The sequence below is a fragment of the Furipterus horrens genome, unplaced genomic scaffold (assembly GCF_987537825.1).
Source record: "Furipterus horrens unplaced genomic scaffold, mFurHor1.1.pri manual_scaffold_12, whole genome shotgun sequence".
Lineage (NCBI taxonomy): Eukaryota > Metazoa > Chordata > Mammalia > Chiroptera > Furipteridae > Furipterus > Furipterus horrens.
Genome location: NW_028327182.1, coordinates 71,845,791 through 71,873,456, shown reverse-complemented (window position 1 = coordinate 71,873,456; position 27,666 = coordinate 71,845,791). Strand labels below are relative to the sequence as shown.

The 27,666-nt window shown below is 44.5% G+C and overlaps 2 protein-coding genes across 8 annotated transcripts in view; one reads left to right on the top strand and one right to left on the bottom strand.

Moving 5' to 3' along the window:
- GRTP1 (growth hormone regulated TBC protein 1) overlaps nt 1–7,117 on the top strand; it is a 44,340-nt gene extending 37,223 nt beyond the window's left edge. For 5 of the 7 annotated variants that reach the window (XM_090258159.1, XM_090258158.1, XM_090258157.1 and 2 more), the window contains 3 exons: nt 3,037–3,209; nt 3,291–3,476; nt 6,960–7,117. In XM_090258159.1, coding sequence (XP_090114285.1) covers nt 3,037–3,209; nt 3,291–3,476; nt 6,960–7,049 — 449 coding nt within the window. In that variant the 3' untranslated portion in view covers nt 7,050–7,117. Of the gene's footprint in view, nt 1–3,036; nt 3,210–3,290; nt 3,477–4,050; nt 4,144–6,959 lie in introns of all 7 variants that reach the window. The other 2 variants (XR_016507409.1, XR_016507410.1) reach the window with 2 other exon arrangements.
- Nucleotides 7,118–8,953: 1,836 nt separating this feature from the next.
- On the bottom strand, nt 8,954–27,382 carry LAMP1 (lysosome associated membrane protein 1). Its single transcript, XM_090258250.1, has 9 exons — nt 27,048–27,382; nt 22,068–22,189; nt 19,999–20,215; nt 19,725–19,883; nt 12,461–12,678; nt 11,631–11,756; nt 10,691–10,757; nt 10,452–10,622; nt 8,954–9,937 (listed from the first exon to the last, which is right to left on the bottom strand). The coding sequence occupies exons 1-9, from the start codon at nt 27,097–27,099 to the stop codon at nt 9,798–9,800; spliced, it is 1,272 nt and encodes a 423-aa protein (XP_090114376.1). The 5' UTR covers nt 27,100–27,382; the 3' UTR covers nt 8,954–9,797.
- Between the last annotated feature and the right edge of the window lie 284 nt (nt 27,383–27,666).

Here is a 27,666-nt window from a genome sequence, read left to right as displayed (position 1 = left end):
CACCGTAGGAAAGGCCGGATATAAGATACATAGAAAGTTGTGGGCCATCATTTAAATTAGGGCAGCTGAAGGTTAGAAGGAGAGCGCCAGGAGGTCTGCCGTGAGAGAGGAGGTCTGCCTGGATAAAACGGTGGCAGAGTGGACGGAGCTGCAGGGACCTGGCTGGCCACCCAGACTTGTGAAAAATGCTTGGAGCTGAACTGTGACCAGGAATGCTGAGTGGCAGACTTCTGCTTCTCTGAAAGACATATAGAAAAGTCACTTTCTTGGAACGTGTGCCTCTCTGGACTCCACCATGATCCAGTGTAACACGGCACATGCTTCCCTAAGCCACTACATGGACGCTAAGAACAGCGCACCCCAAATCCTAAAGAAAAAGCTGCTGTGAAAAAATGGCAGATCTGAAACCCACAAGTATACATTCCAAAAAGAATGAAGCTCTGTTTGCATGACTGGCCGATGAACAAATAAGAATATGGGAAACTTCTGGGCATGGTTTTGGCTTGTAGCCTTTTGGGAAGCAACAGAAGTTCTGGATCTCGTGAAAGAGGAGGGCTCTGAGCAGCAGTACTCTCAGCACACCCAAGGTTGGAACCCCGTTGATAAAAGCCTCCTTCCTTCAACACTGATCGTTGGGTCATAGGTAAAGCCCCGATTTGCTCCGTAACAAAACTGCATATGGGTAGCAGGATGAGGTGCCATGTTGGACAGTATGCACAATGTGTGCCTTTTCCTATTTTATTACATGGATTACTTAACTCAATTTTCATACCAGAAGTTAAGCATTAAAATTTATCATAACCCATTGCACTAACAAGCTATGAAGTGTTTCAGCAGCGCAGATGTCCGTTCAGAAGTGGGCCACGCTGTTGGAAGTGCTGGTCTGCCTGCTTGTTGAGCGAGCGTGTGGCCACAGAGCTGTGGGGACTGTTGGCTGCCTTTGCAACCAGGCCCTCTGAGGGGAGAAGCAGAGTGGCCATGAGGTTGCCTGGGTGGGTGGTGCTTTCTGTGTTTCCACAGCCTGGGGCCTCCAAGTCACTCAACTAGAGTAGAAGATATTTCTCCAAATTAAGTTGTCAGCCCTCTTTGGAAAAATTTTAGCCTTAACACTGCCTCTGCCTTTCTGTATTCAGAGAGGTGGGGGTGTTTGGCTCCTTCTAGAATTTCTGGTAAATACAACGAAGTGTCCTCTGCCCTCAAGTTGGAGAAAGTGTGTAGGATTCCTTGAGACCTCCACAAAGAGAGGCTTCACCTAGCAGATCTGTGAGCACACGTGTGGTGGACAACATCTGAATGCCTATCAGCCAGGAGCCAGCAAAGTGGGTTATGGCCTGTCCCTGCAAAGGTGCCTCACCAAAGAGGGCAGGCCATGCACATGAGGATGTGCGAAGTTGTTGGGGAAGTTTGCAGAGGGATGTCTGACAGGGTCCTATTTGCAAGATATGTCAATGTGCTACATGGTATTACAAGTACAGAGGAGGCCCAACAAACTGCTTAGTGATGATTGGTTACCTAGGGGACAACTTTGACTTTTCACCTGATACTTTCCTGTAAAGTTCAAATTTATCATATGCATCTGTCATCTTCATCACAAAAAAATAAAAGAGAGAAATATATAAGAAACACAGCACCAGTAAAGAAGGGAGAGCATGTCCTGTGCTCAGAGGCACCCAAGATACTCAGGGGGCACTGGCACGGTGCTGGAGAAGACAACATGGCCGAGGCAGCCATTGTCCTCAACTCCAAGTCCATCCCATCAAGGGCACACATTTCACCACCGAGCTGTGGGATTAGAAATCTGTGATTTAAGCCAGATGTTTAAAAAATTATGTTTTATCATACTAATTTATGTGCCTGCACCATCCGCTCTGGGGAGGCAGCGGGTGCAGGGGGACGATGTAGAGGGACCACTTTCCTTACTCTGTGTATGTGGGGGGTGGCACGATGGCATCTCATGGGCATCAGGTCCAGGTTTGCATGCACCTGCTCCCTCATCCTCCATGGCCGGGCCATAGGCCACCTGCACCCTGCAGCTTCCCTTGCTCCCAGGAAGGAGCTCGCTCTCAGGCACTACTCCCTGCAGCTCAGGTGGCCCTGTGCCTGCTCTCCTGCCCCCAAAGCCTCCCTTAGCCCGGTGTGGGCAGAGCTACTGAGACAGGGCAGCATGTCTGTGCCTGTTAGGCTTTCCCTCAGTTTGGATGACAGGGAAAGGCAGCTGTCACCTACAGATTTTTTAACTGTTACTTTTTATTGTGATAAAGTATACATAACATCAGGTTTATAATCTTGATTTTTAAGTGTACAGTTCAGTGGCATCAAGCACATTCACATTGTTGTGTAACCATCCCGTCTATCTCCAGAATTTTCTCATCTTCCCAAACTGAAACTCTGTCCCTGTTAAATAACAATTCCCCATTCCCTTCCTCCAATTCCCCATTCCCTTCCTCCAGCCCCTGGCACCCACCATTCTACTTTCTGCTTCTGACAGGCACTTCATACAGTATTTGTTCCTTTGTGGCTGACTTTTTTCACTTAGCATTATGTCCTCAAGGTTCATCCATGTTGTAGCACATGTCAGCTTCCCTTCTTTTTAAGGCTGAATAATATTCCGTTCTGTGTATACATATTGCATTTTGTTTATCCATCTAATCACCCATAAGTGGACACTGGGTTATGTCCATCTTTTGGCTGTTGTGACTAATACTGCTATGAATATGGGTGGGCAAATATCCCTTCTTTCTGCCAGGAAATTTTAACCAATGCCCAGCAGGGCTTCACTATCCAGAGCCCCCAGGGGCCTCGCGGGGCCTTGCTTTGGGAATCACTCCTGGGAATTCCTTCATCCACACAGAGTGGCATCTCGCCCTGGGTCCTCCCTCTAACCTTGCTGTCCTCGCTTTTGGAAAGGGTCCTATATGGACAGCCCTGTTTTCTTCCTCTGGTTCAGGGGAGAATGAGGGAAGAGGCTGTCTGGAGCTGTGGTTTGTGAAATAAGTGATGCATGTTTTGGGGTTTTTCTCCTTGTCCTCGTGGCAGATTACTATAGCCCCGAGATGCTGGGCCTGAAGACAGACCAGGAGGTCCTGGGGGAGCTGGTGAGGACCAAGCTGCCAGCAGTGGCGGCCCTCATGGATGGGCATGGCGTTCTGTGGACTCTGGTCGTGTCACGCTGGTTCATCTGCCTGTTTGTGGACATCCTGCCCGTGGAGGTGAGCGTGTTGTGCGCCTCGTTGGGACCAGGACTGGCTCAGGTCACCGTGTAGTGACGTGCCATTTCTGTTTCTCTGCAGACAGTACTTCGAATCTGGGATTGTTTGTTCAATGAAGGCTCAAAGATCATCTTCCGGGTAGCTTTGACCCTGATTAAACAACATCAGGCTTTTATTTTGGAAGCCACCAATTTTGCAGACATTTGTGAAAAGTTCAAGAAGATCACCAAAGGGAATTTTGTGACTGAATGTCACAGCTTTATGCAGGTGAGTGTCTGGATGTACTAAGCCTGTGTTTTGCTCTGCTGTTCCATTTGCCTGGCCTATGAAGTGGGCATCCTGGCTTTGCACATCTGTCTGTCTGGCAAAGCATCTGTCCCTGTTTCCTTTAGACCTCTGCCTCAGCTGGGCCCCCTTCACCCCACCCATCTCAAGCGACCCTGAAGAGGGACTCCAGCCCCTCCCAGGCCCATCTTCTCTTAGAGCCTGGGGCCTGCAGGCAGATGCGTGGGGGCCACCTACCTGGAGTCCAGTGGCTACTGCCACTCCTCCTGTGCCACCAGCCACGGAGTACATTACCCCAAGGTGGGCAGGGTCCAATGCCGATGGGACCCCCATAGGGCTAGTCCAAGTTCACCAGGATGGAGGTGAGGTATCAAGGGTATGAGTACACAACTTGTCCAATCCGAACTTTAGTTTCTCTGGGCCTGGGAGCCTGGGAGGTGACAGAGTTCTGCTAGGACTGAAGCCCCTCCCATGCCTACTGCCTTGTGTACCTGATTTCGGGAGGCTTTCCTGATGACCCCGTCTACAGCAGGTCTCCTGTTCCTCCTGGTCCTAGTAGGGTGGCAGCACATGAAGATGACAGATCTGCTGAAGGAATGAAGTGGGAGCTACATTCGGCAGGCCTCCAAGCTGGGACAGACTTAGGCTGGTAAGGCAGGTTTTAGATGGGCTAGTGGGAAGAGGGTAAGAGCCAGGATCAAAGCCCAAAGCTTGAATGGCCCTTGTGGGAAGTGTTGAGGGTTAGCAACCACACAGCCTTGATCTAGAGGGCCTGGCCCACCTCACTTTTCACCTTTCCATTTGATATGATTACAAATTCAAAGGTGGCCGCAGAGGGCATGATGGCTCCCTCCATGGGGCATATTATTTAGATGCCTGGAGAGCCAGGCGCTTCTCTGAATCTCCCTGATGGGTAGCAAGCACCTTGCTGGGCTGCTATGCCTGGGAGTGATTAAGGGGCAACCTTCTAGTGGCTGGGACTGTCTTAGAAAATATCTAGGGCTCTGAACCAGAGAATGCATGCCTTGAACTTTCTCCACGCCACTGTGAAGGTGAAGTGTGAATGCTGGACAGCTCCTGGGAGGGAGAGAAAACTGGGGCCTCCGTCCTGGGGCCACTGCTGGAAGGGGTTTCTGCTTCCATGTGGCCTCAGAAGACAACCTCCTCTTAGCTGCTGTGGTGGGGACTGGGGTCGCGAGGGCCATATGCATCCTCTAAACGGCAGGCGTATGGGTGGCGTGAGCCCTGCTCACCTGCCAGCAGCCTATAAATAAAGAGAAGGTGCTGATGGATAAGAAATACCATGTCTGTAACTGATTCCTTTAGAGGCTTGTCAGGTAGCGCTGGAGCCTGTTGCCCATGACAGAATGCCTCCTCCAGAGGGGCAACTTCTCCATCCTGGGAAGTTTTCACACTGGCTGGTGGCCTCCTGGTTAGAATGTTATAGGGGAATTCAAGCGGAGGATGGCAGGATCGTGCTTCTTCCAGGCTTCATACATGAGAGTCTGATTATATGTTGTTTCTAGGAGCCAGACTCTGAATTTGGAGAGAATCATAGCTTGCCCTTATGTGTATGACTGCCAGCAGGTTTTCGGATTCCTTTTAGACTCAGATCCCTCATTTATAAAAGGGAGATGACAATAGGTCCTGCATTCTAGGGTTGTTTAGGGTAATTTGTTTTAATGATATACTTCCCAGACTATAAAAGTCATCCTTTTAAAAAAAGATTTTATTTAGTTTCAGAGAGAGGGGAAGGGAGGGGGAAAGATAAATATCAATGTAAGAGAGAAACATCCACAATTCTCTTGCACGCCCCCCAACCAGGGACCTGGCCTACAACCTAGACATGTGCCCAGACTGGGAATCTAACTGGTGACCTTTCAGTTGACGCCCAATCCACTGAGCCATATCAGCCAGGGCAAAATCCACCCTTTTAACAAGTACAGTTCAGGGATCTAGTTCCGTTATCTAGTTCCAGAACACTTCTATCCTCAAAAGGGAACCCCGTACCCGCCCCCCTCCTATACCCGGGCAAACACCACTGTACTTTCTGAGGAGTTACCTCTTCTGGACATCTCATACAAGTGGAATCAACAATGTGTGTGTGCCTTAGTTCTGACTTGTTTCACTCAGTGTAATGCTTTCAAGGTTGTTTAGCTCTAACAGGTATTATGTCTGTGTTTAGCAAAGTACCTTGCACACAGGAAGTGCTAGTATTTACACACTGAGAGAGGCAGCGAGGCGACTGCTCTTCCCATGGGCCCGTAGCAGGAGGGCAGGCTGTCCACGGTGGGACCTGGCCTGTGTTATGGCCCAAAGGCACTCTGGGCTCTGTGAGCTTGGTGGGCTTGGGAGAAGCAGAGGATCATGATACTGGGTGTTTTGCCAGTTTACTGACATCCAAATAAAAATACTATGTGCCATCGCACAGGATAGATGTAGCCACTGAAGGAAGTTGGCAGGGGAACAGCCCCCATACAGCAAGTCTTATTTTCTCAGTGACCTCTACAAAATGTGTATGTATTTTTGTGGTCAGAGCACATCACAGCAGTTGCACTCCCTACATCAAACCTCTGAAATCCTATACAAGAACCTCTAGAATTTCCTAGAGAATAAAAACAGTGATCTCATGTTGGAGCTGAGGCAACATTAATAGGGAGAGGACAGTTGAGCTCTAACACCCTGGCACACTGCAGTGGGTTTATCTACCTTCCACTTTCCAGGAACGTGGACAATTATCATATAAACACTCTCCCCTCACCTTAGGTGCTGTGTATGATGCAACTATAGAAGAATTTCTGAAATCCAATTTCTTAAAATTTTTTTTAATGACTAGCCTTTACACTTGGCCTAATTTATAACCATTAATTTCTCAGCAGTAACTACACAAATGATCATTAACTTATGCATGAGAGGCAGTGTCACATCTGCCAGCCTGAAAAGTCTGTTTTCATGTCATGACCCCCACAGCTGTGGCCACCTGCCTGCTGGCTCTCTGCTCTCCTTCCCTCCCCAAGACACCACCTTTTCTCTTCACTGGGAATTAGTTTTCTCTCATATCAGAAATGAGTCTGACTGAGTCTTCCTGCTTCCACTTCTCAAATCTGATTTCTTATGCTTTACTTAAGTCTGCTCATGAATGGCCTAACTTCAGTTGCCACAGGAAAGGGTCTAAACCAAAAGCACAGGCAACAGAAATACACAAACGGGCTTACATCAAGTTTAAAAACTGCATAGCTAAGGAATGAACAGAATGACCAGAAAATATATTTGCAAACCATGTCTCTGATAAGGGTTAATACCCAAAATTTATTAAGAACTCCTTGGGACTGAGGGCAATCTTCCCTTGGTGTGCAACAGGCCTGTGGTCTTCCATGTGTCCACCTGCCACAACCTAACCTTTAACAGGGGGCAGCTATGGGAAAGTTATTTTCTGGTTTTTAAACAATTCCGTTTCTCTTCCAGAAAATATTCTCAGAGCCTGGCAGCTTGTCCATGACCACCATCACCAGGCTTCGAGAGAGCTGCAGGGCCAAGCTGCTGGCGCAGGGCTGACTTGGACATTCTCCCTCTGCACTGACCACAAGGCTTCATTCCCAGAGTTGACCAATTTTTACTACTTTCCTTTTTAGTGCTGTAAATACTTGATGTCTCTATACCTTAGTCGTGAATTTTTTAAGAGATTTAAAATCATGTTTTCTGCAATTGATAAGCTATGAAGTCAAATTTTAGATATTTTTACCTGAGACAATATATAAAATGTGAGATGTGTGCTTGTATTTAATAAACTATGTCAACGTGAGTTTGTGATTATTAGCTTGCCAACCAATCAGAAATTAAAACCAAAACAGTCAACTGTCTTTAGTGTTACTAATGAATGCTCATTAAATATTAGTCTATTCCTTCCTGTGGAAAAGCATTTACCTCCATGTGAGGTTTTTATTGATTTCTCTTTTAAAAGGTTATTTTTAAAAATTATTTTTAAAATTGTCATGTTAGATGGAGTCTGATTTGGACCCATAAGTGTTTGATGCAGCCACCTCTTCCGGGGCCCCAGGAGGGAGAAGACGTACCCAGTGAGGACCTCACACCTTTGCCCCTCCAGACACACGCCATCCTACATTGGTTATTTTTAATGCTAAGTCCTGCAACATCTGCAATGACCTGACCCCCAGCCAACTGCTAGTTTCTCTCAGCTCTGGATCAGGCATCAAGTGTCTACTGTCCAGATTGGGTAAAACTAGAATCCAAGAACCTCTGGATGCACTAACGCTTGTGGTCATGCTGCAGCCTGAAAGGGCCTTGCACTTCACCCCTAGGCAGCTTTCAAACTGCCAGGAACTTCAGTCCTGCCCCAACCTTGTATTTGTCACATGGCCCCACTCTGCTATGCTTGGTTTGCAATGGACTGCTAGAGTTAAGAATCACACAGGGCTACAAGCTCTACAAAAGTAAATCTCGTACCCACGCTGACACAGATTCTAGGGTACAGGCCTGTGGGTGGTGGTCAGGGGTACTCCAGTCCCAGTGCCACCCCGCAGGCAGGCTGCCCTCAGCCTTAGCCATCAAGGCCCATAGATTTTCACAGGGTACAGGCCTTTGCTTAAAAAGTTAAAATGAGCCCTGGCTGGTGTGGCTCAGTGGACTGAGAACCAGCCTGCGAACTGAGGAGTCACTGGTTCAATTCCTAGTCAGGGCACATGCCTGGGTTGCAGGCCATGTCCCCAGTTAGGGGAGTGCTAGAGGTAACTGTGATGTCATCACATGGTCAATTCTAGCTGCACCTGTTGGGGAGATTGTGGATCTAGCAAAGGAAAGTAGGGTACACCCACATGTGCTGGTCACATGGCCACGGGGCGGTGCTGGGAGACACAGCACTTGTTCCAGGACAGGCTCAGGTGACCCCACTAATGACGGCCAAGTATCTGCCACATGCCTCCGTTCCATTCAGGGGCTATCTGCACAGAAGAACAATTTTCTGTGTAATAAAAAGAAAAATCTGTGTCAAAAAGAAGCGAAAACAAGTAAGTTTCTCTCCCTCTTAAAAATAAAGTTACAATTACATAAACTCCTGCTCTGAAAGCTCCAAGCACAGCCAGCAGGTCCTCCTGCTGCCACTGTCCTGGAGAACCAGATAAGGGTCCATCTTCAAAGGGGCTATCATGTCTCCAGAGCCACAGGATTCCCAACAGTGCTGTGAGGGAGTCCATGCACTGCCCTGCTACTCCTCATTCTCATGGTGTAGGTAAGACAACACTATGGCTGTACTGTCACAACTGAAGACCAACCTTAAGATACGACTCATTCTCAAACTGCCACCCAGCAGACGGGTTACATATCGGCTCTCCTAGAAGCAGGGGGTCTTGGGCTGATTCCCCACTTGCAGTGTTACTGGCACCCACTCCACCCTAGCTTACACACTGTTCATCCTGAGAGCTGCAAAAGCACAAGGTCCAGGCGAAGAAAGAAAGAGACATTTTATTAGCATTGTTACGGCAATGCATTACATGAAGGGGTCCTCAGTGCACAGCCCACCTGAGCTGCAAGCAGATAATCAGAGAGTGAAACCGATTATTGTACAAGTGCAGACACAGGATCATCCTGAACCTCAAACAAGAGTGAAAATCACTTTACAAAAAAAAAAAAAAAAAAAAAGTAAATAAAAATAACACCCATTTTTCTATTTAAAAAAGTGCCAGCTCCTGAGTGGCAGAGCATGGAAAGACCAATCGCTTTAATGCTTGCTCAAGTGCTGAGCTGCACAGCCCGTGGGGGCCAGGCCTGTCTCTTGCTTCTAAAGCTTAATTTAACCATTCCAGAGTTTAGTCTTTTGAAGTACTTCTGTTTTAAAATGTTCTTTCTCTATTAATTTATTAACTCCGTCAGTCTAATAGTTAGCCAGCCTTCATCAGTTATTAAGTGTTAAGACCAGAGAACCTCCCTTTGTAAGGCTTATACCTTGAGTCAAGAATAAAGAGACCAAACACCAGAACCCTAAAAAGCCAAATGATAGTAGAGCCAGTGCCCATTTAGAAAAGCACTTACCCTCCCACCCCCCTCCAAGTTCTACTTTGGTAAATATTAACATTTAACCAGTTAGCAAAATATTTAACCCCGTTAGCAAAATTAACACCGTCATTGCAATAGTTACTCTTTTGTGCATAGTAAATGTTGCAAGATGAACTTCACATTGGGTAAAGCAGATCTGAAAATCAGTTTGCAATAAAGTGTGCCTCCCTCAACATCAATCTAAGCTCAGGGGAAGGAACATGGCCCTGCAGCTTCCGCTGGTCTGTGGCTGGGCTAAATCGTCTGGTAGCCGGCATGGCTCCTCTTCCTGCCGATGAGGTAGGCGATGAGGACGATGAGGACCAGTCCCGCCAGGGCACCACCCACAGCGATGGGGATCAGCATGTTATTCTCATCCAGCTGACATTCTTCCACTGAGGAGACAAACGGGGATGCACCATGCTCCAGTGGGCATGTGGACCTTACCAAGAGGCCTCTCCTTCCTCTCTACCTCTGCCCACTGCCCAGCTAGGGAAGATCATACCAGGGAGTGGGGCTCCAATTCCAATCAACTATCACTTGGAGGGGCTTCTACAGGGTGGGACATTCTGCAGGGCTGGGAAATTATGGTCAGTGTGCAGTCCATGGCATCTGGGCCCTGCTGGACACTAAACTTACCAGACAGCATTTTTATATCCAAATTTCACAAGGGGAAAAGCCACACTATTCCTTAAAACAACTTCCTTTGCTGAAATGGTGATGGGCATTTTGAAAGCAAGGTAACACAGGAAGGAAAATTTACTCTAAAATCTCTTAAGACTGGGAAGGAGAATCCTCACCCCTGACCCCTCCCTGCCAACACAGAGTAACACTGTTAAATATCTAAACAGAATCAAAGTCTGTTGAAGTCTGCTCACAATCTGAAACACTGCCTTCAAGGGTACTCACCAGACCCAAACTTGTTGCCTTCTACCTGGAAAGCCTGGACCCACACTTTAAAAATGTTGACAGAAAAGGCCTCTGTGACCCAAATGTGTTCCTCGGCATTACACCTGTAGGAATTCCCCACTGTGGCCTGAAGTTCTCTCAGTGAGTTGTTGGTGGCCTTGAAGGTGGGCTCTGGAAAGGGATGTGAGAATTAGTGCTCTGAGACATCTGGACAGGCAGGTGAATTGTGGGGATCTTACCTTTGGCACCGGGAAGCATCATGTTCAACTGGATTCCTTGCAGAAAAAACCGGTTAGAACTTGCATTCTAAAAAAGAAGATAATCCTTAACCAGTCAACAGATTCACATGCTTACTGTAAACTTGGGTAATAAATTCAATCTCCCATATTTCTAGCTTCAGAGTGAAACTGAAGGGCACCATGTCTATAAAAGGCATCATATAAATCTCAAGAACACAAATTTTGATTAGTTCCTTCCAGGTCTTTTTACAGAATCAGATTCCCTGCTAAAAGGTTTGAAGGAGCGTTATTCCAGAAGTAAACTTTCCCCAAATGTTGACCGACCTTTTAAAAAAGTTAAACTTTAGGAAAGTTAGTTTATTATGAGAAACACAACTGTTGGAACAGTTTACCAGCATAGTATATTATAAATATTCATGAGTTTCATTTCTATTTTTCCCACATTATTTTAACTTTATGTATGATTCTTCTCATGCAGGTATAAAGAAAAGAAGGTGCAGAACACAGAGATGCTGCTTCTCAGTAAAGGGGTGAGAGAGGCTGAACTGAGCAACCTCAAGTTGCCCCTTCCCTCTCTATAGCCAAAGAGACTGCGTCTGGTGTTAATGGTGGATATTGGGCACACAGCAGGCACTCCCTAATGTCTGCTGAATAAATAAATGAAGGCCCATTTGTAAACAAAAAAGAGGAAGGGAGAGCTGAGGGTCCAAAAAAGCTGACAAAGAAGGGAAGGCAGAGAAAAGACTCCCCCTGTCTAAGGCAAAGCTCAGGGTTTCCTTCTGGCTTGTATGTGGTGTGCTCAGCTTAGGCACTGTAGCCAAGAGGCACCAAGTGTATGAGAAAACAGAGTATAAAGAAAACCACAGTAAACTGCAGGCTAAGATGCCTGGCAGGTCTGACAACAAAGCCCCCCAAGTGACAAAGGAACGTGGACCCTTACCATTCCAAACTGGAAGACCAGGAGACTAATGCTCTCACTCTGCAGCTCCAGGGTCACCTGCTGGGTGGTGCAGTTCCCACTGACACGGGTCTTATTTGGGTTGATATTGAATACTCCTATCACAGTCTAAAGAAGAACAACCAGTTACCATTCCATCGCATGCCCTGTTCCTGAAAAACCCCAAGCAATCCTCACAACAGTAACCTCAAGGCTACCTTCATTTTAACCAAAACCAGAAGAAAAACACTAGAAGTTTGCACTAGTGCAGATTTCTAGATTCAAAAACAATTTTTAGTGCTCTTTGTGATTGCCCTCAAAAATGGCACGAACCCAAAGGGAAGGTGGAGTAGATCCGAGCGCCCTTCTCTCTCACCCTGTCTCCCAAAAGTTGCACACTTTACCTTCATCATGAGTTACTTGTCACAGCCCCGCAGACTTTGTCATCATTAGGAAGAAATATCATTTCAAAGGAAAAGTACAAAAACATTTAAATGCTTTGAGTAGTAAGAGTTGAACCAAAAGTTAACATTCTCTCAGGAGTCAACAAACTTGTTCTGTAGAAAGCCAAGCACCACACGTTTTAGGCGTTTGTGGACCACACAGCAGTCTCTGCCACAAGGACTCGATTTTGCTGTTTCGGAGGAAAGCAGCTAGTGTGTGTGAAGGTGTGTATGGCTGTGTGCCAATAAGCTGACCACAGATACAGGCACACTGACTTGTTCTCTCTGACTTATATTCTAAAAGGGAGTGCAAATACACCGAATTCCAATACTCTTGGCACCAACACTCCAATGCAGAAGAGAAAAAGGGCTCCTCAGAGCTGAGCCTACCGTATTGTCCTTCTTGTAGGTGATGTTGAGTTGCAGCCCCATGTTGGCCAGCAGACAGGTTCCGTTGGTACCACTCACGTTGTACTTGTGTACAGAGGGGCTCTCAGGCATGGGGGATGGTGTAGGGTGAGGAGGTGATGGGTGGGGAGGGGACGGTGAGGGGTGTGGAGGTATCGGCGGCACTGTTGGGGAAGGTTCGTCTTGCTTACAGCGTGTCTCTGGAAGGACAAGGAAGAGTTAATCAAAGTGTTCACAGGAAGAAAGGCCAAGTTCTGATTCTGTAGAACCAATAAAAGCTGCAGCAACCCTGCACTCCAGCTCCGCCTTTCTGAGCTTACTGTAGACCCCAGCAGACTTTCTCAAATAACCCCACCTCACAGAACAGGAGTAAATTGTTATAGGCAGGCAGGTAGGCACTATTGTCTCAAGAGCTGGCTGAGGGGGATGGTAGTGTCCAGTTCACTTGTCTTTTCTCCTGGTGTCGCATGACTGTTCTTAACTGGACACACTTCCATTTCACCTCAGGACAGCCCCATGTTCACAGATCTACCCTCTTCTGCATGACAAACATTCCTTTTCTACTGTGAGGTCAAGAAGAAAACCGTAACTGTCTCATGCTATTGGGACAGTCAGCCACAACACTTGAAATGGCAACAATTCACATAAATGCTCTCTGAGCTACTGCATGGTGCTGGAAACGGTCACAGAACAATAGCAGAGGAGGCTGGAGCTCACAGGCTCAGGAAGGACAGGCACTAGACACACACACCATCACAAACCTAGTGCAATCAGCAAAGGGTCCATGGGACAGCAGTAGAGGAGGCCCTTGGAAGGATGGGTGTTAGGTAGCCCCTGCAGGCCGGGATCTAAGATCAGAGCTAAGACCCAGGGGCACAGGGTTAGTCAGCTGCTGTAGGTTTTTATTTGGGGCAGAGTGGTAAGGACACCAGCGGGCACTTACATGTAGGCAGAAGGCCCAGTAAGTGAGAGAGAGCAAAAACCCCAAAACCGCAAACAACAATCCAGGACCTGAGGGAGGCTAGAGCGCAAACAGGCCACCGCAGGAGGACTCAGGGTTGAGCAGCAGAGGTCAGGTTTTTGGGGGTGTTGTCTGTGGGGAGAAGCCACATTTGTTCCCCCAGAGGACATGCTAGGGAGTTTGAATGTGACTCCGTTCCTCAGAATCTGACCGACCATGATTGTTTATAACAAAAATTTCTAATTAAAATTTAAGGCAGATGGAACCTAAAGTAGAATAACTAAAAATTTTCTACAGGAGTAGGCAGAATAGACTGGTGCCTTCTATGAAGATTACAGATTACTTAACATTTTAAAACACCAAGATATGCAGCACTTTTAGGATACCACCAACCCCCAAATTAGATTCTGTCTTTTACCACCTTGTTTCTGTGAATTATCAAGAAATTTAAAATAATATTCATACAATTTCCATCCAATTCCAACCCTTTCCACAATTCTGCTGGGCTGAGCCAAGGGAAGCTGGCTCAGATACTTGGTGTGAGGAGTCCGGCAGGAGTCTGCATAACTTTACCACCACCTGCTTCTACTTACTCTGGGCTAAAATGAAACTTCCAGGTCACACTTTCTCAGTTGCCATTCCACCTCCACATCCCATTTACTTGGGGGAGAAGAGATGGGAAACCACCCCACAAAACACAGGGGAAAATTTAACACACTCTTGGGAAGTTCAATTCCCCCAGGATGCCTTCTCAGAATGTAATCTTATAGAGTGAAATGCCTCTCTAGATGGAGGACGGGGTGGGGTGGGGTGGGGAATACCCTCAGAAACGGATTTAACCTTGGCCTAATGGTGGCAGGGCAAATACTGCTGGAGATGCTCCAGCTTCGGGTGTGCTGGCCAACACTGTCAGCCTCTTACCCTGAGCTAAGCTACAGGTCGACATTTTTGGTTGCACTTCAAAAAATAGCTTCATCATTACTTTAAAAACTGTTACAGAACACAACATAATTAAAATCACATCAAAACGAGAGAGCAGGCCAAATTCTGGAGGAGATGGCCATACAACACACATGGGGGGAAATAACCTACACTGATTCGACAATCATCCACTGTTTCCATAAAGTGGGCTACAAAATACCCACTTGGAAACATGAATAACACCATTAGGTCTATTCCTAATCAAGAAAAATTCAGTACTTTAGAAATCTGTTTGGATAAAATGCCCTCTTCCTTCTATTTGGTTTTATAAAAGCAAAGTCCACTTTCTAATCAAATACCAAAGTCCTTCCTGCAGAGAGCTCACAATCCACAAGGAGATAATCACAAATAAAATGCACTGAAGTATATTCAGTGCCACTTGTGGGAAGGCCTGTGCAAAGTCTAGGGGATCCCAAGGTTGCTCCTGGGTCACTCTCAGTTTTCCCCACAAAGGAAACAACGGAGAGGAGGTTGTTGGGCTATGCACCCTTCCAGATGCTCTTCTCACCATTTTCTAAAGCTTACATGCCCTAAAGGCCCCTAATGACTTCCAGGCAGTAGCAGATATTCAAATAAACCTGAATGTTGTGATTAAGGAGTCTCGAACAGAAAGAGATGATTTGGCATCAAATCCTTCCATTTAAACTAGACTAGGAGTGAGACCCTGGTTCCTAAGGAAGGAAGAAGAAATACTGCCAAATTGGGTAGGAAGTGAAATTAATGAACTCTATTTAAGTTGTTTCTATTTTGAACTTCTAATGGTCATAGACGAATCGACAAGTACCCATGTATCAAATCTTAAAGATAAAAAGATTAATAAATCCAAATCTTCTCCTGAGCTATTAAAACCAGATGCCTACAGGGGCTTCACCCCAAACCTACTAACCCAGTATGGGTCTGGGTCTGGAAATCCAGTTCTGATGAACAGTGACTCACTCACCTGGTTTTCTCCAGGCAGAGCTACACTCAAGACCATTCCAGAATGATAATCATCTACCCTACTTTAACAGACCTTCGGGAAAGAAGATACCTGTTTTCTTCAGAACTTATCCTCATAACAAAATTGACAGGAAAGTCAGTGCAGCCTTGGCTATTTATTTCCTTTTAAAATAAAATCTCTTAAGTACCCGAGTTTTCTTGGATAAGACAATAAATATGTAAAGACAAAATGAATAAAGGCTATCTGGTTGAAGCAACTACTACACTACTGTTAAGTAAGACCACAGAAGCCTACTTTAATATCCTGAACCTATAGTTCATCAAATAAAAACTCTCAACAGGCTTTTATGACCAAAAATTTACTCATTTATTGCAAATGTGTCAATTCAACAATTTATTAAGGATCCATGAGTAGAACAGAGTAGAGGGATATAAAAATAAACCTAACATATTTGATAAATGATCTTTTCCCTGAAACAGATTTCAATTTAGTTGACAAGAAAAATATTTTAAAGGTACCTAAGAATCTAAGAAGTAAACTGCCACAGAAGGAGATTAAAAACTAAAAAAAGAAATGGGTCAATTTTAATAGAAATAAAAGTATTTTAAGTAATTTATGCTGCCATGGTAGTATATGAGGTCAAATCTCCCACTTCTAGGAAAAATCCTAGTCTCTTTAATTGCAAAGTAACATTAATACCAACCACTGTCAAAAGAACAACCAATAAGACACCGAGGACAGACAAAAAGTGGTGTGATGACATGCCGACTGGCTAGGCTCCCCAAGGATCAGACTCTGAGTCAGGTTCATGACAAGTAACTGTGGAACATGCTAGCAGATGAGCTTTAAAAACAATTCAGATCGACTTCATAAGGTATATAAAATGTCTAATTACTATGTTGTACACCTGAAACTAATATAATATTGTACGTCAACTATAACTGGAAAATTTAAAAAAGGACTCAGATCATGTTATCAATTACTATATTGTTATACAGTGCAAACCCTTCCTCCTTATGGAGTGCCAGCTCATATTTGAGATTCAGAGACCTCAACTACTCCCCTGCACTTCCACCCTGAGCAGCTGCTTGCCAGTCCTAGGACCCAGGCCACTGGAGGACCAAATTCCATAAAACAGTGTGTCAAGCAAGAAATCATAGTTGTCTGAGAGGTGGGGTAGGAGCAGCTCTCAAGAGAAGAGGCATAAGTACGTATAAGAGTCTTAAAAGGGCCCCTGTCAGATAGGAGTGCTTTGCTTTGCTTTTTTTTTTTTTTTTTTTGCTGACTTCCTGTTTCTTAGCACTACACTGATGTGACCTGATAGTGAAATGACTGCCACAAGCCCCATAAGGATACCATCTTTTTCAGTGAAGGGTACACAGATGCGTCTGTGACTTCACCCAGCATTCCCAACTACGGTGAGAAGGAAACTTCAACTTCTTCAGGCTATTCTGTGTAACTTTAGGATGCCTCTTAACCCTCCTCTTCCTAGAATTTACTAAGGAAGTGCTGCAGTGTCTGTGAAAAAGAATCAAGATATCCTTTCTAAAGAACATACATTTCGGCACAGGTAGATTTAACAAAACTGAATCAAGCCTAGACAAGGGGGGACAACCATGAAACATGGGGAGGTGGGTAGAGTGTCTTAGAGCCGTCCCACAGGTGAGGGTGAGCTCAGCGACCAAACTTCTGACCAATAACTTGATGGAACATAGCGGCTGGCGCCCATGAGCTCCAAACAACCAAGGACTTCCAGCTGGAAGGCCAAAGCCCCAGGTAAACCTATATAGGACATGAGCATGTCTCTAGGGAAGGGGCTATTGGCTGGGGTTCAGGTCTCAGGACAGCCTCACACCTGTACCTTGATTCCACTTGGAATCAAGGGCATACGTCCTCCATTAGAAAAGTAATTAAAATGCAGGATGTTCACAGTGGGGAGAATGTACATGTGTGGGGACGGGGGATAGGCAGAAAATCTCTATTTTCCATCCAATTTTGCTTTGAACCCAAAACTGCTCTAAAAATAAAGTCTATTGGAAAAACAAAGTGATTAATTAACCAAAAACCAAAATTAGTCTCTCTACTGTCACATCTGTTTTTAGACTAAAAATGCTAGCCCCATTACAGGGCTCCAGTGCCTTCATGAACCTGGTGACATGGCATCTCACTTTCAATGCACCACACTGGGAAGCCCAGACAGGGGATGCCTGGTCTTCTCTAATTGTGTTCAGAAGGCTTCAAAGCAATAAGACAACAAGTTGTAAAGGTGAGGAGCTGTATCTATGAATGGTCACATTGAGGCCCAGAGATGCTATCATTTCCTATGACCTTTTGACAGTTTTGCTTTATCCTTTTGCTCTTGAGACCTGAGCCAGAAGACTGATGCAATCAAGATGTATTCTGCTAGTTGGGAGATTTATTGTTGTGAACACAAACAACTTCAAGTGTTTAGCTCGTTGATCTAACCCCACTGGGTTAGCCACTGTCTGACAAACGGCACCTTTTCTATGCCAGAGGAGGGCCTGCTGCTCTCAAACACTGCCCACGCCAGCACGAGAAGACAAGCCCTCACACTCCATCAGCCCTTCCTGTGGAAGAGGCACACTCACCCAGGCCCGGTGTGAGAAGAGGCTGCATAGTGGAAAGGTAGAGCCCTTTTGCTTCAAAATCCCCTGCTGCTCCAGCTCATGCTGACCTCCACCTTTAAGCCCTGCACACTTGCTACTAGTTGTATTCTCCCACTTACTCTTGGTTTCTTTTAGTCCTAGCTCTGCTAGAAACTAAACATTTTAATCTTTGTGGCTGTTGGGTGTCTGTCCCAACTCAGATATGCCACCATGAACATGAAAGCAGCCACAGAAATAGGTGAGTGAATGACCATGGATGGCTGTGTTCCAGTAACACTTTAGTTATGGGCACTGAAATTTGAATTCCAAAGAATTTCCACATGTCATGAAATACTCTTGATTTTTTTTTTTAATCTTACATTTACAGGGATAAAAACCATTCTTAGCTTACTGGCTATACATAAACCAGAGGCAGGCTGGACCAGGCCTGCAGGCCAGTTTGCCAGCCCTGCTAGGAGCACCCACATGTCTGAGGACTGTAATGAGCTGCACAAAGGGCTGACAGGTTCATCTTGCCAATTAGTTCTAGTGAAGGCACAAATTAGGGAGTCTCTAACAGTCACTCTGGGTCTTCAATAAGACCACTGGGGAACAATACTCATCAAAGGCCTATCGGTAGCAGCTGGTGTAAAGACTGAAAGGAGGTTGCGGGGCTGGGGTAAAAAAGGTGAAGGGATTAAGCAAAAGCAAAACAAAACAAACCTCATAGACAGACAACAGTATGGTTATTACCAGAGGGAAAGGAGTGGGTGAGGGGGAGGCAGAAGAGGAGAAGGGGGAACAAATGGTGATGGGAAGGAGGCTTGACTTGGTGGTGAACACACAATGCAATATACAGGTGATGTGCTACAGGATTGTACGCCTGAAACCTATGTAACTAGTGTCACCCTGATAAATTCAATAAAAAGACTAGAAGGAGGTGCTGTCCTTAACACATCTTCTCTAGCAGGCAGACACAACTTCCCCAAGGCTATCAACTCCTTACCCTCAGGAAAATGACAGAAAATGTTGGGTTGACTGATGGAATTTGGGGAAGAGAATTTCCTGAAGTCACAGTAACTGATAACCCTGTTTATTACTTACTCTGTGCCAGGCATTGAAATAATCACTTGGCATAAATTTCCTTTTTAATCCTAATGACCTCCAGAGACAGGTTATTATCCTTATTTTACAAGTGAAGGAAATGAGAGGTTGAATACCTTAGCCAAGACCACTGAGCTGGGTATGGGGCTGAAGCCCTGTGTTTGACCTCAGAGCCCACCAGGGGAGCTGGGTTAGCAAGTGCATATGAGGGGTGGAGGTTGGGGGGGGCAGTGGTGTCATGTTCCCCAGAAAGGCACTCCTGGTCCTTCTACCACTGGCCCCTGAGCCTATCTGAGCTGGACTGAGGTAAGACTAGGCCTCCTTGTAAAGACAGCTGTCTTGAATTAGAAGAGATTCTGTGACCCTGGACCCCATTAGCTCTAACAAGGGAAGACCCAGAGACAGTTTCAATTGCTTTGCCCTTTCACCCTTTTTTGATCAATATTTGTCCATTCTAATCTAAAGAGGTCATCTCTACAGAGAAAAGAAAAGGTTTGGTGGACAGCTCTCCTAAGACAGAAGCTTGGCCTGCTCTGTCCCCAGCTATACAGATACTCATTCATACACAATTCCCTCAGGCACCAGGGGACAAAGCTGCTTCTGCATTCAGTGGAGTCAGACTAACGGGCATTAGGGCAAAGGGCAGTGTCTTACCTTCCTTGCTGAAGGTATTGTTTGAAAGGTATGCCTGGATAATGGCATCACTGAACGTGACAGTAACATTATTCATGTGGATCTGGTGGTTGCTCACACATCTGTATTTTTTATTTATGTCTGCCACGATGTCAGTTATGGATTGCACAGTCTTGATTTCTATATTTAAAAAGAATTCAATTTTAAATATCCGAAGTACTTAGTTAAAAGTAACTCTAGATACAACCCTAACCCAATTTTCTTCACTTCATAATTAGTTAACTTTTGTTCTTACCCTCAGAGCTTGCATTGGGGAAAATTTCTGGATCTGACAAGTTATAAGCAAAACTTATCATCTGGACACTGTAACGTGTTGCATTTCTTGTGAAAGTGAGGGTCAGTTTATGTCCTTTTCCAAAAGCAATCATGAGACTGGGGTTAGAAGCATTCTCGTTACCACAGGAGCTGCTATTTAATACTTCTGCATTAGATGGCAGGTAGAAGGTCACATTCTAGGACAAACACAATGACAACAGAACCCAATTAGAATGTAGGTTATTAAAGGGATTCAGCAACACTAAATAAAGATCTTTTGTAAGTCTGACATAAACTTAGTTCCTCAGTTCCATTTCAGATGTCACTGTTAAGGTACTTTTAATATAAACAAAAACTAAAGAAAGTCAGCATTACATGTCAGTAATAGAAAAGTAATTCAAGTGTAAAACAAAGTTGACTTAATTTTTCATATAATTACAATTTCTTCATTAGTATTTTAATTTGCAACAGAACAGAATTAAAACTAAAGTTACCTTGGTAAACTCAAATAAGTAATATTGGGCTTAGGATAAGGTGTATATTTTGATTGGAAAAAGGCTATTACTACTTGTTTGCTACAGAACTGTTTAAAGAATATGTCTCTTTAAACAAAGAAAATGTCTTTACATAAAATTGTTTAAATTTACTATTTGTCACAACAACTAGAAAACAACCTAATGTCCATCAAAATGAACTGGACTGACTAAAGCTATGGTTAAACTATACTAATGCCGTCCTAAGAAAATGACAAAACTACATGAGGTGAGAAAGATGTGCTTTGTGAAATAGTAAAGACACAAAACAGCAGCATACGGATGATCCCATTTGTGTATCAATTAAGATATAACAAATCAGCATTTTAAAAATCCAAGCATAAAAAAAAAGTGAATAGAAATTAAAATCAAAAGTGCTTGGACAAGTCTTTACAATATGAGACATTTCTATAGAACAAAACCTTCCCAATTTTCTTCTATGTTGACAGAGACCGCATTTGTATCTAGTCCCGTACAAATGAATTAATGAGGCTGAGCAGCTGGCACAAAGTCCAGAGTGCTCTAAAGAGACTGCTGATATTTCCAGCAATCCTGGCCCCACTGCTGCCCTCTGAGTGGCAGTAAAAAGATATGGTGCTATTGAAACTGAGGTAAACAGTGGTTTCAATAAAGAATTGAAAATAAAATTTGAATTAGGGATATATTTTAAAGAGTACATGTTAAATAGAACAACAGATAACTGATGAAGAACAATAGGTAAAAGGTAATGATCAAGAAAGAAATACAAACAAATGCTGCTTATTTATTAGAAATATAGGAAATGTGCCCTGGCTGGTGTGGCTCAGTGGACAGAGTTCCAGCATGCAAAGCAAAAGGTTGCCAGTTCAATTCAGTCAGGTCAGTGGTTGAGGGCATGCAAGAGGCAACCCGATCGATGCTTCTCTCATATCAATGTCTCTCCCTGTCTCTTTTTCCCTTTCTTGCTCTATAAAAATAAATAAAATCTTCTATAAATCTATCGATCAATCAATCTAGAAACTGCAAAAGCCTTACTCATCCTGTAGAAGTACAGTTGTTTTAATGAAACTAAGAGACACTTTAATCAAATTAGTACAGTTACAGCATTGCACATCAATCATTTACATACACTTCTTGGAGCATAATAGTTTATATAAAGCAAATTTAACAGATCAACAAAGCTATAATTACAAAGCTATATACTAGGTATGAAAAAAAGAATGTAAAAATATTTAACTACCAATAGAGGGATGGTTTAACAAATTAGGTTAATATAATGAAGTATTATTACAAAGAAAACTAAAAAAAGCTCATAGTAAAAGAGCAAAGGGAGAACACAAAATGGTTTGTATGACTGCAACTTCTGTATATAAAATAGTACACGCTGCTAATGAGCCAAGAAGGAACTCATATAAAGAGAACTGCGTTAAAGTGGGATAATTTTTCAAACATTTACTTGAAAAATTTAAATAATCTCCTCTCTTATGCCCACGAACACACACATATGCATGCATATACTCAATGTGGTGTTTCCTACCTTGGAACCACTCTTGGTATCATAGTTGGTCATGAATGCAGCAGAGAAGTTGGCCATTATACAAGCTGTCCCGTTGCCATCTTTCACCACAAACTCTGCTGATGCACGACCCAGGAGGCCTGCTAACTCCAGAAAAGACAACAATTACCAAACACATTTTTAGAAATACTTAGGGTATTTCTGTTGTCTTCAACTGTAACAATAATGGATTTTACTTCAGAATACTTAACAGAAAGTCACACGTTATTTCTGGGTCACCCTAGGGCACAGGCACACCACACCCATTCCTCAGGAGCTTCCATGGGGTCCTAGAAGCACAACTCAACCTCAATATTGACCTTCTACAGAAATCCATGGTTTATTTCACTGTGGACCTAAACTGCTACTTAAAGTTAGATTTGTTTTTACCTCTCATGGACTGGTGGTGTGGCAAGAAGTCATGAATTCAAAGATCTAAGATCTTTGTCCAACTTCAGAAAAGTCTTCAAAAAATAGTAATTCAATTGAACCTAGACTTGGCTGTGTGATCTTAGGACATCACTCTGTCTAGACAGGGCCTCCATATGCTCAGGGCATGGGACAGAGTAAAGTTCTCACAGGTCATTCTAGCTTGAGAGTTATCATGGCTAAATATTTGCTTTTTAAGTTTTAAGGGCCAGTGCCATCTCTGGCTCCTTCCTATCGCACGACCCTGATATCAAGAAGTTTAGAAGCAAATGTAATCTGATCACTATGGTAGAGAAGTGTACAGTGTATGTTCATAAATGATGTGCCCTCCCCTCCCCCGGCTTCTCTGCTGCTACAAGCTCCTGCATGCCCTTTACGAAGCAACCATTTCCACATCTGGCTCTGATCACTCTAAGTGTAAATATGATTCAGGCACACTCTGAACACAGCATACTCAGAGGACACTCAATTAACTTTTTATTCTAAGACCCTTGTCCCTAGCAAAGTAAATGTTTCCAATGAAACCAATTCATTTTATTCTTGGGGCTTTCACAAAATAATTCAAGCCTAAAGCAAAGAGTGTAGCCAGAAACCTCACATATCTTCCCATAAACCTCTGGTAAAGGTAATACCTAAATTTATGTGCATAATAAAAGTTGCTACACCAAAATGAAGCCAACTATGGCAAACAAGAAAACCTGTGCAATTTTTTTGTTTTGATTTGCATAGTTTTAACCCACAAGATTACACTAAAAGCATTTCCAATAAATTGAATATTTCATTAAAAACACCTAGAGAAAATTATTCTGTATCTTGTTTTTGACACACTAAAGGTTTTTAAAACTCATGCTTCCTGAGAAGATGGGTAAGTGTACCAGAGAGAAAAGCAGGGTCAGCAGATACAAGGCAAAAGCATGTGTTAAATAAAGCACAGGCCCTGAAGCCAGAGACACTGGAAACTGACCCAACTGATGGTATACGTGGGCCACAGCCTGCCTTGTGCACAGGCTTCCTCAGGCCTGAGATGCCCTCACCTGGCCCTGGCACTTCAGCTGGAGGGTCGGTCACATGAGATCTCGTGTGCCATGGGTACAGCAGGTCACTGCCTCCCATGGGAGCACACACAGGTCAGTTCTCACCAAGATTCCCTTTGATAAAACAGTTCTCTTGAGTCATTAAAAAACTTTCTACTGACTGAAAGCACCTCATTAGGAAACATTTTACATTAACTAACTTTCAGTCATATCATTTTTTCATTTAGTAAAATATGTTGAGGGTCTGAGTTTTTAAAGAAAAACGAAGTATTACTAAAACAAAATAAGCTTTAGCAGCACTAGATGCCCACATTTATTCTGGAGAGGCTAAGAAATGTTCAATTATTAAAACAAGAAACATACCCCAGAAACCAACTTTGGTCAAGAGAAAAATGTTTATTGGAGCATTAGAACATAAAATTCTGAGATTATGTTAATGATCAGAAGTTTATTTATTTTTTAAATCTATAATAGGGGTAGTAGGTAAAAAAAAAAAAGAGAGAAAAAGAAAAAAGGACCCATTTCAAGTTACTTAAAATATTTGCAGTTATTTGACAGATATCCCTCTCAAAGTTAGCTCCCTGGCCTATGGGTAATTACTAATCTCTAGAAGTCCTTAATTAATATGCAAACTCTATTTCTCCAAGAATCATATAAAGGAGTAACTTTGTCTTATTCCTTTAAAATACTCCTACTTGTAGGAAGTCCATTCTCTAAAACAAGTGCAGCTATGGGAAACCTGCCTGCTTCAGAGTAAGAGATCTCGGTTCTGTGACAGACTCCCCTACTCCTTACTGGGTAGATGACCCTGGGCCAGTAGCAACTACTAAACCCCCGTGGTTTAGGCACCTGTGAAATGGAAGTAAGAGCGCTGACACTTCAGGGTCATTAGAGCAACAAGTGAGCCAACTGCATGCAGAGCATTCAGTACAGGGCATTAGCATTGATTATGTTAGCTATTATTATTTAGCCAGTGCCATACAGACTTCGTCTATCAAGTTCATCATTGAATCCTCAGTATCTCACACAAAATGTCAAATAAGTATTTTATTTAACAAGCACTTGTCATGCACTTGCTATGTGCCAGGTACAGCTCGAAGCACTCTGCAGTCAAATTATCCTGACAATCTTAATTGGTAGACACTATGATGATTCTCCTTTGCAGATAGAGACAGACTAAGGCAGAGAAACATTAACTAACTTACACGAGGTCACACAGTTAGTGAGTGGTACAGAGCCAGGTCTGCTGACTCAGATCATGTCCCTCCCATGCTAGTCTGGGCTGGCTGCAGGGTAAGTGGCATGGCTGAACCCTGCCTCCTCTTCAACAGGTAGTGAGCAAGCAAATATGCTCCAGATTATGAAACACTCACTACTTTTGAAATGAACCACAACCTCCAGGGGCAGGGCATGAGTATATACAGTATATTTCTAAAAAGCTGACTTATGCACATTTGGTTAGGGACCACTATTGTGTGAGGCACAAGGTAGGATGTAAGATGGGGAAGGGAAATACACATGTAAAAATAACTTCAACTCAGCTGAATCGATGCTCTAGTAAAAGTGCATGCTGTAGCATGTAATCAAGTTCTATGGACTCCAACAGAGAGAGAAATAATGCCTCAGATAAAACTAACAATTTAAATTCAAATTATGGACCCAAAATATTGACCTCAAATCTACAGAAGAATTTTGTAGCAAACCTGGGGTAACTGACAAATTCCCACAAGCAAGGGTATGATTAATTAGCATAAAACTTTTCAAACTTCCTAAGTGACAGCTCTGCATTTGGAAAAGAAAAGGAAGTCATCCAATTGACTTCAATGGTTTAAAGAGTCACACTTAATTATGTAATCACAATTGATCTAGTATAGCAAGATCAAAAAGTTTCAATCATGCTTATCTATGCTTTCTACCAAGTACTGAAACACAAAAGAAGGTGTAAGCAGGTTCTAAAAATTAATGCAGGAGAAATTAGTAATTCAGAAGTTATATTTTTTAAAAAGATGCTTTTTGGTGAAATTGTGAATTAAAATAAACATTATTTAAACAGCCCCAAATTCAAGGTAAAGACCTTTCTAAAAGTTGAGTTTTAATTGATTATACAACTTAAAAGATATGATGCAATGAGCACTAAAGATAATTACATGCACAATACTACAAGCTATTATAATGTAGAGAAGTGATAAGCTTTTTATTTTTAAGGTTTTTGAAACATGAAACAACATATTCAAGTCCTAAGGCTTTTGAGCTCTTCTAATAAAGAACAATGCAGCTGCCCTGACATGACAAAACTTGTTCCACCAACTCCTCTTGTAACTAATTACACCAGCCAGTAAAGGGCAAGGCTTCAGGTTCACTGCTGGAATAAGGTCGTCCCTCACGCAACTCAAAAGGACTAATTTACACAACAGGCAAAATGAACACATGAAATCAAAATCCATTCGGTCACACAGAATTTTAGAGCAGAATGAGACTTACAGAGGCCCTCTAAACAGACTTAAAATCAAACCGTGTAGTGATTCCCATTTAAGTAACAGCACATATTCCTTTTTCCAATTAGGACATACAAATGAAAACAAAATCCCTAAATCAATAAAATACTGAGCACCCAGTGACAGCCTCTGTGAATGCTAGACGCTTCCCAACGTGTTAATGGAGTCCCTCATGTTGACTCCCAGGAACCCGCAGAAACATAACAGTGGCAGCAGCTCTTTACAAGGGTTCACTAGAAATGCACACTGCCGTGGAGAAGCTGAGGCCTGGTTCTCCCTCTCAGTTTGTCGACTGCGGGCCCTCCTAAACTCTTAGATAACTTGAAGTCATTCCAACACAAATTTAGGTTCACAGTAACACACACAAACACTGCAGGTCACACTGAAGAACAGGCGAAGGTTAAAGTACCAAGGACGAACTCTAAAAGGCTAGGATCTTCACGCCGCCTTAGGCCCTTCCAGTTAAGATCCGTGTAAGAAGCGCCAGGTGGGTTATCCACTGCGAGCACCAAAGGACCGCGCAGGTCCTGGCGTCTCGGGCCGCACAGCTCCTCACCTGGACCTCCGTGGCTAAACTTGTCCATAAGTTAAAGAAACAAAGCACACCTTCCAGAAACCACCAAGTCACTCAAGTCATTTCCAACTTACCATCCCAGTAAACGAGTTGACTGACCCATTTAGAGACCCGAGGGCAGAACCCGGCCCTTGGCTGAGAACATCGACCCTCCCTTGTCCATCTCTGGGCAACTGGATTCGATGCCCTTATCAGTGATAAGCGGGCTCCAGTCGGTGCCCCGCGCGGACCTCGGCGTGTGCGGTGATGAGTCGCGGGCCCGCCGTCCCCCGGGCCGAGCCCGCAGCTTCCGTACCCCGAGTAGTCCTCCCCATTCCCCGAAACACTCTCCCCGCAGATCTCCCAAACTCCCGAGCCCCACCGCGCAGCCCCCAGACCGCTTGGAGCCCCTCCCCTCCCTGCAGACCCGTATTCTGGGCCTGACCCTCACCGAGTAATAGTAGGAGCAGCGGCTGCCGCCAGGCGCTACCGGGAGCCGCCATGGGCACCAGGGCCACCTGACCGGGAACGGGGCGGGGTCGGGTGGCTGGGCTGCCGGAGGGAGTGCGCTGGGGGACGGGCTAGGTGCCGCCGTGAGACTGGCAGATCCCGCGGTGAAGAGGCCCAGTCACTGTGGCTCCCGCGGAAGCAAAGAGACCACCGCGGCCGGCTGAGCCTGTCACGTGAAGGCGCGCCGCACCCACGCCGTCACGTGATCTCACAGATCTCGCGAGAGTGCGCGGGTGCGGGCGGCCTTCTTTAAAGTGCGGTGTCCTTCCCGCGCCCAGCGCTCGCTTCACACTTGACCTGGAATTGGGCGCGTGATCTTGCCAGGCACGTGACCATGGTGCCACGTGACTTGGGCCCGGCTCCAAGATCCCCACCGCAACCAGAAGCGTAAAGTGGGCGGTGGCTCGGGGTAAAGGAGGCGGTACCCGGGAATCCTACGGGTGAGGAATCTGGAGGCGGGGCCGGGCAGCGGCCGTTGGTCTGGCGGAGCGGGGTTTATTTATCCTTACGGGTACGTGAGAAGTGGGGTCTCTTTAGTAGCCATTCGGGCTGCCGCCAAA

Bases quoted from the DNA above. Each gene is read 5' to 3' on its own strand.
- LAMP1 (XM_090258250.1), bottom strand. From the start codon at position 27,099: ATGGCGGCTCCCGGTAGCGCCTGGCGGCAGCCGCTGCTCCTACTATTA. The intron at 20,216-22,067 runs GTAGGAAACACC...TGTTTGTCCTAG, and splicing joins ATACCAAGAGTGGTTCCAAG to AATGTGACCTTCTACCTGCC. The intron at 9,938-10,451 runs GTGAGTACCCTT...TTGTCTCCTCAG, and splicing joins AGGCAACAAGTTTGGGTCTG to TGGAAGAATGTCAGCTGGAT.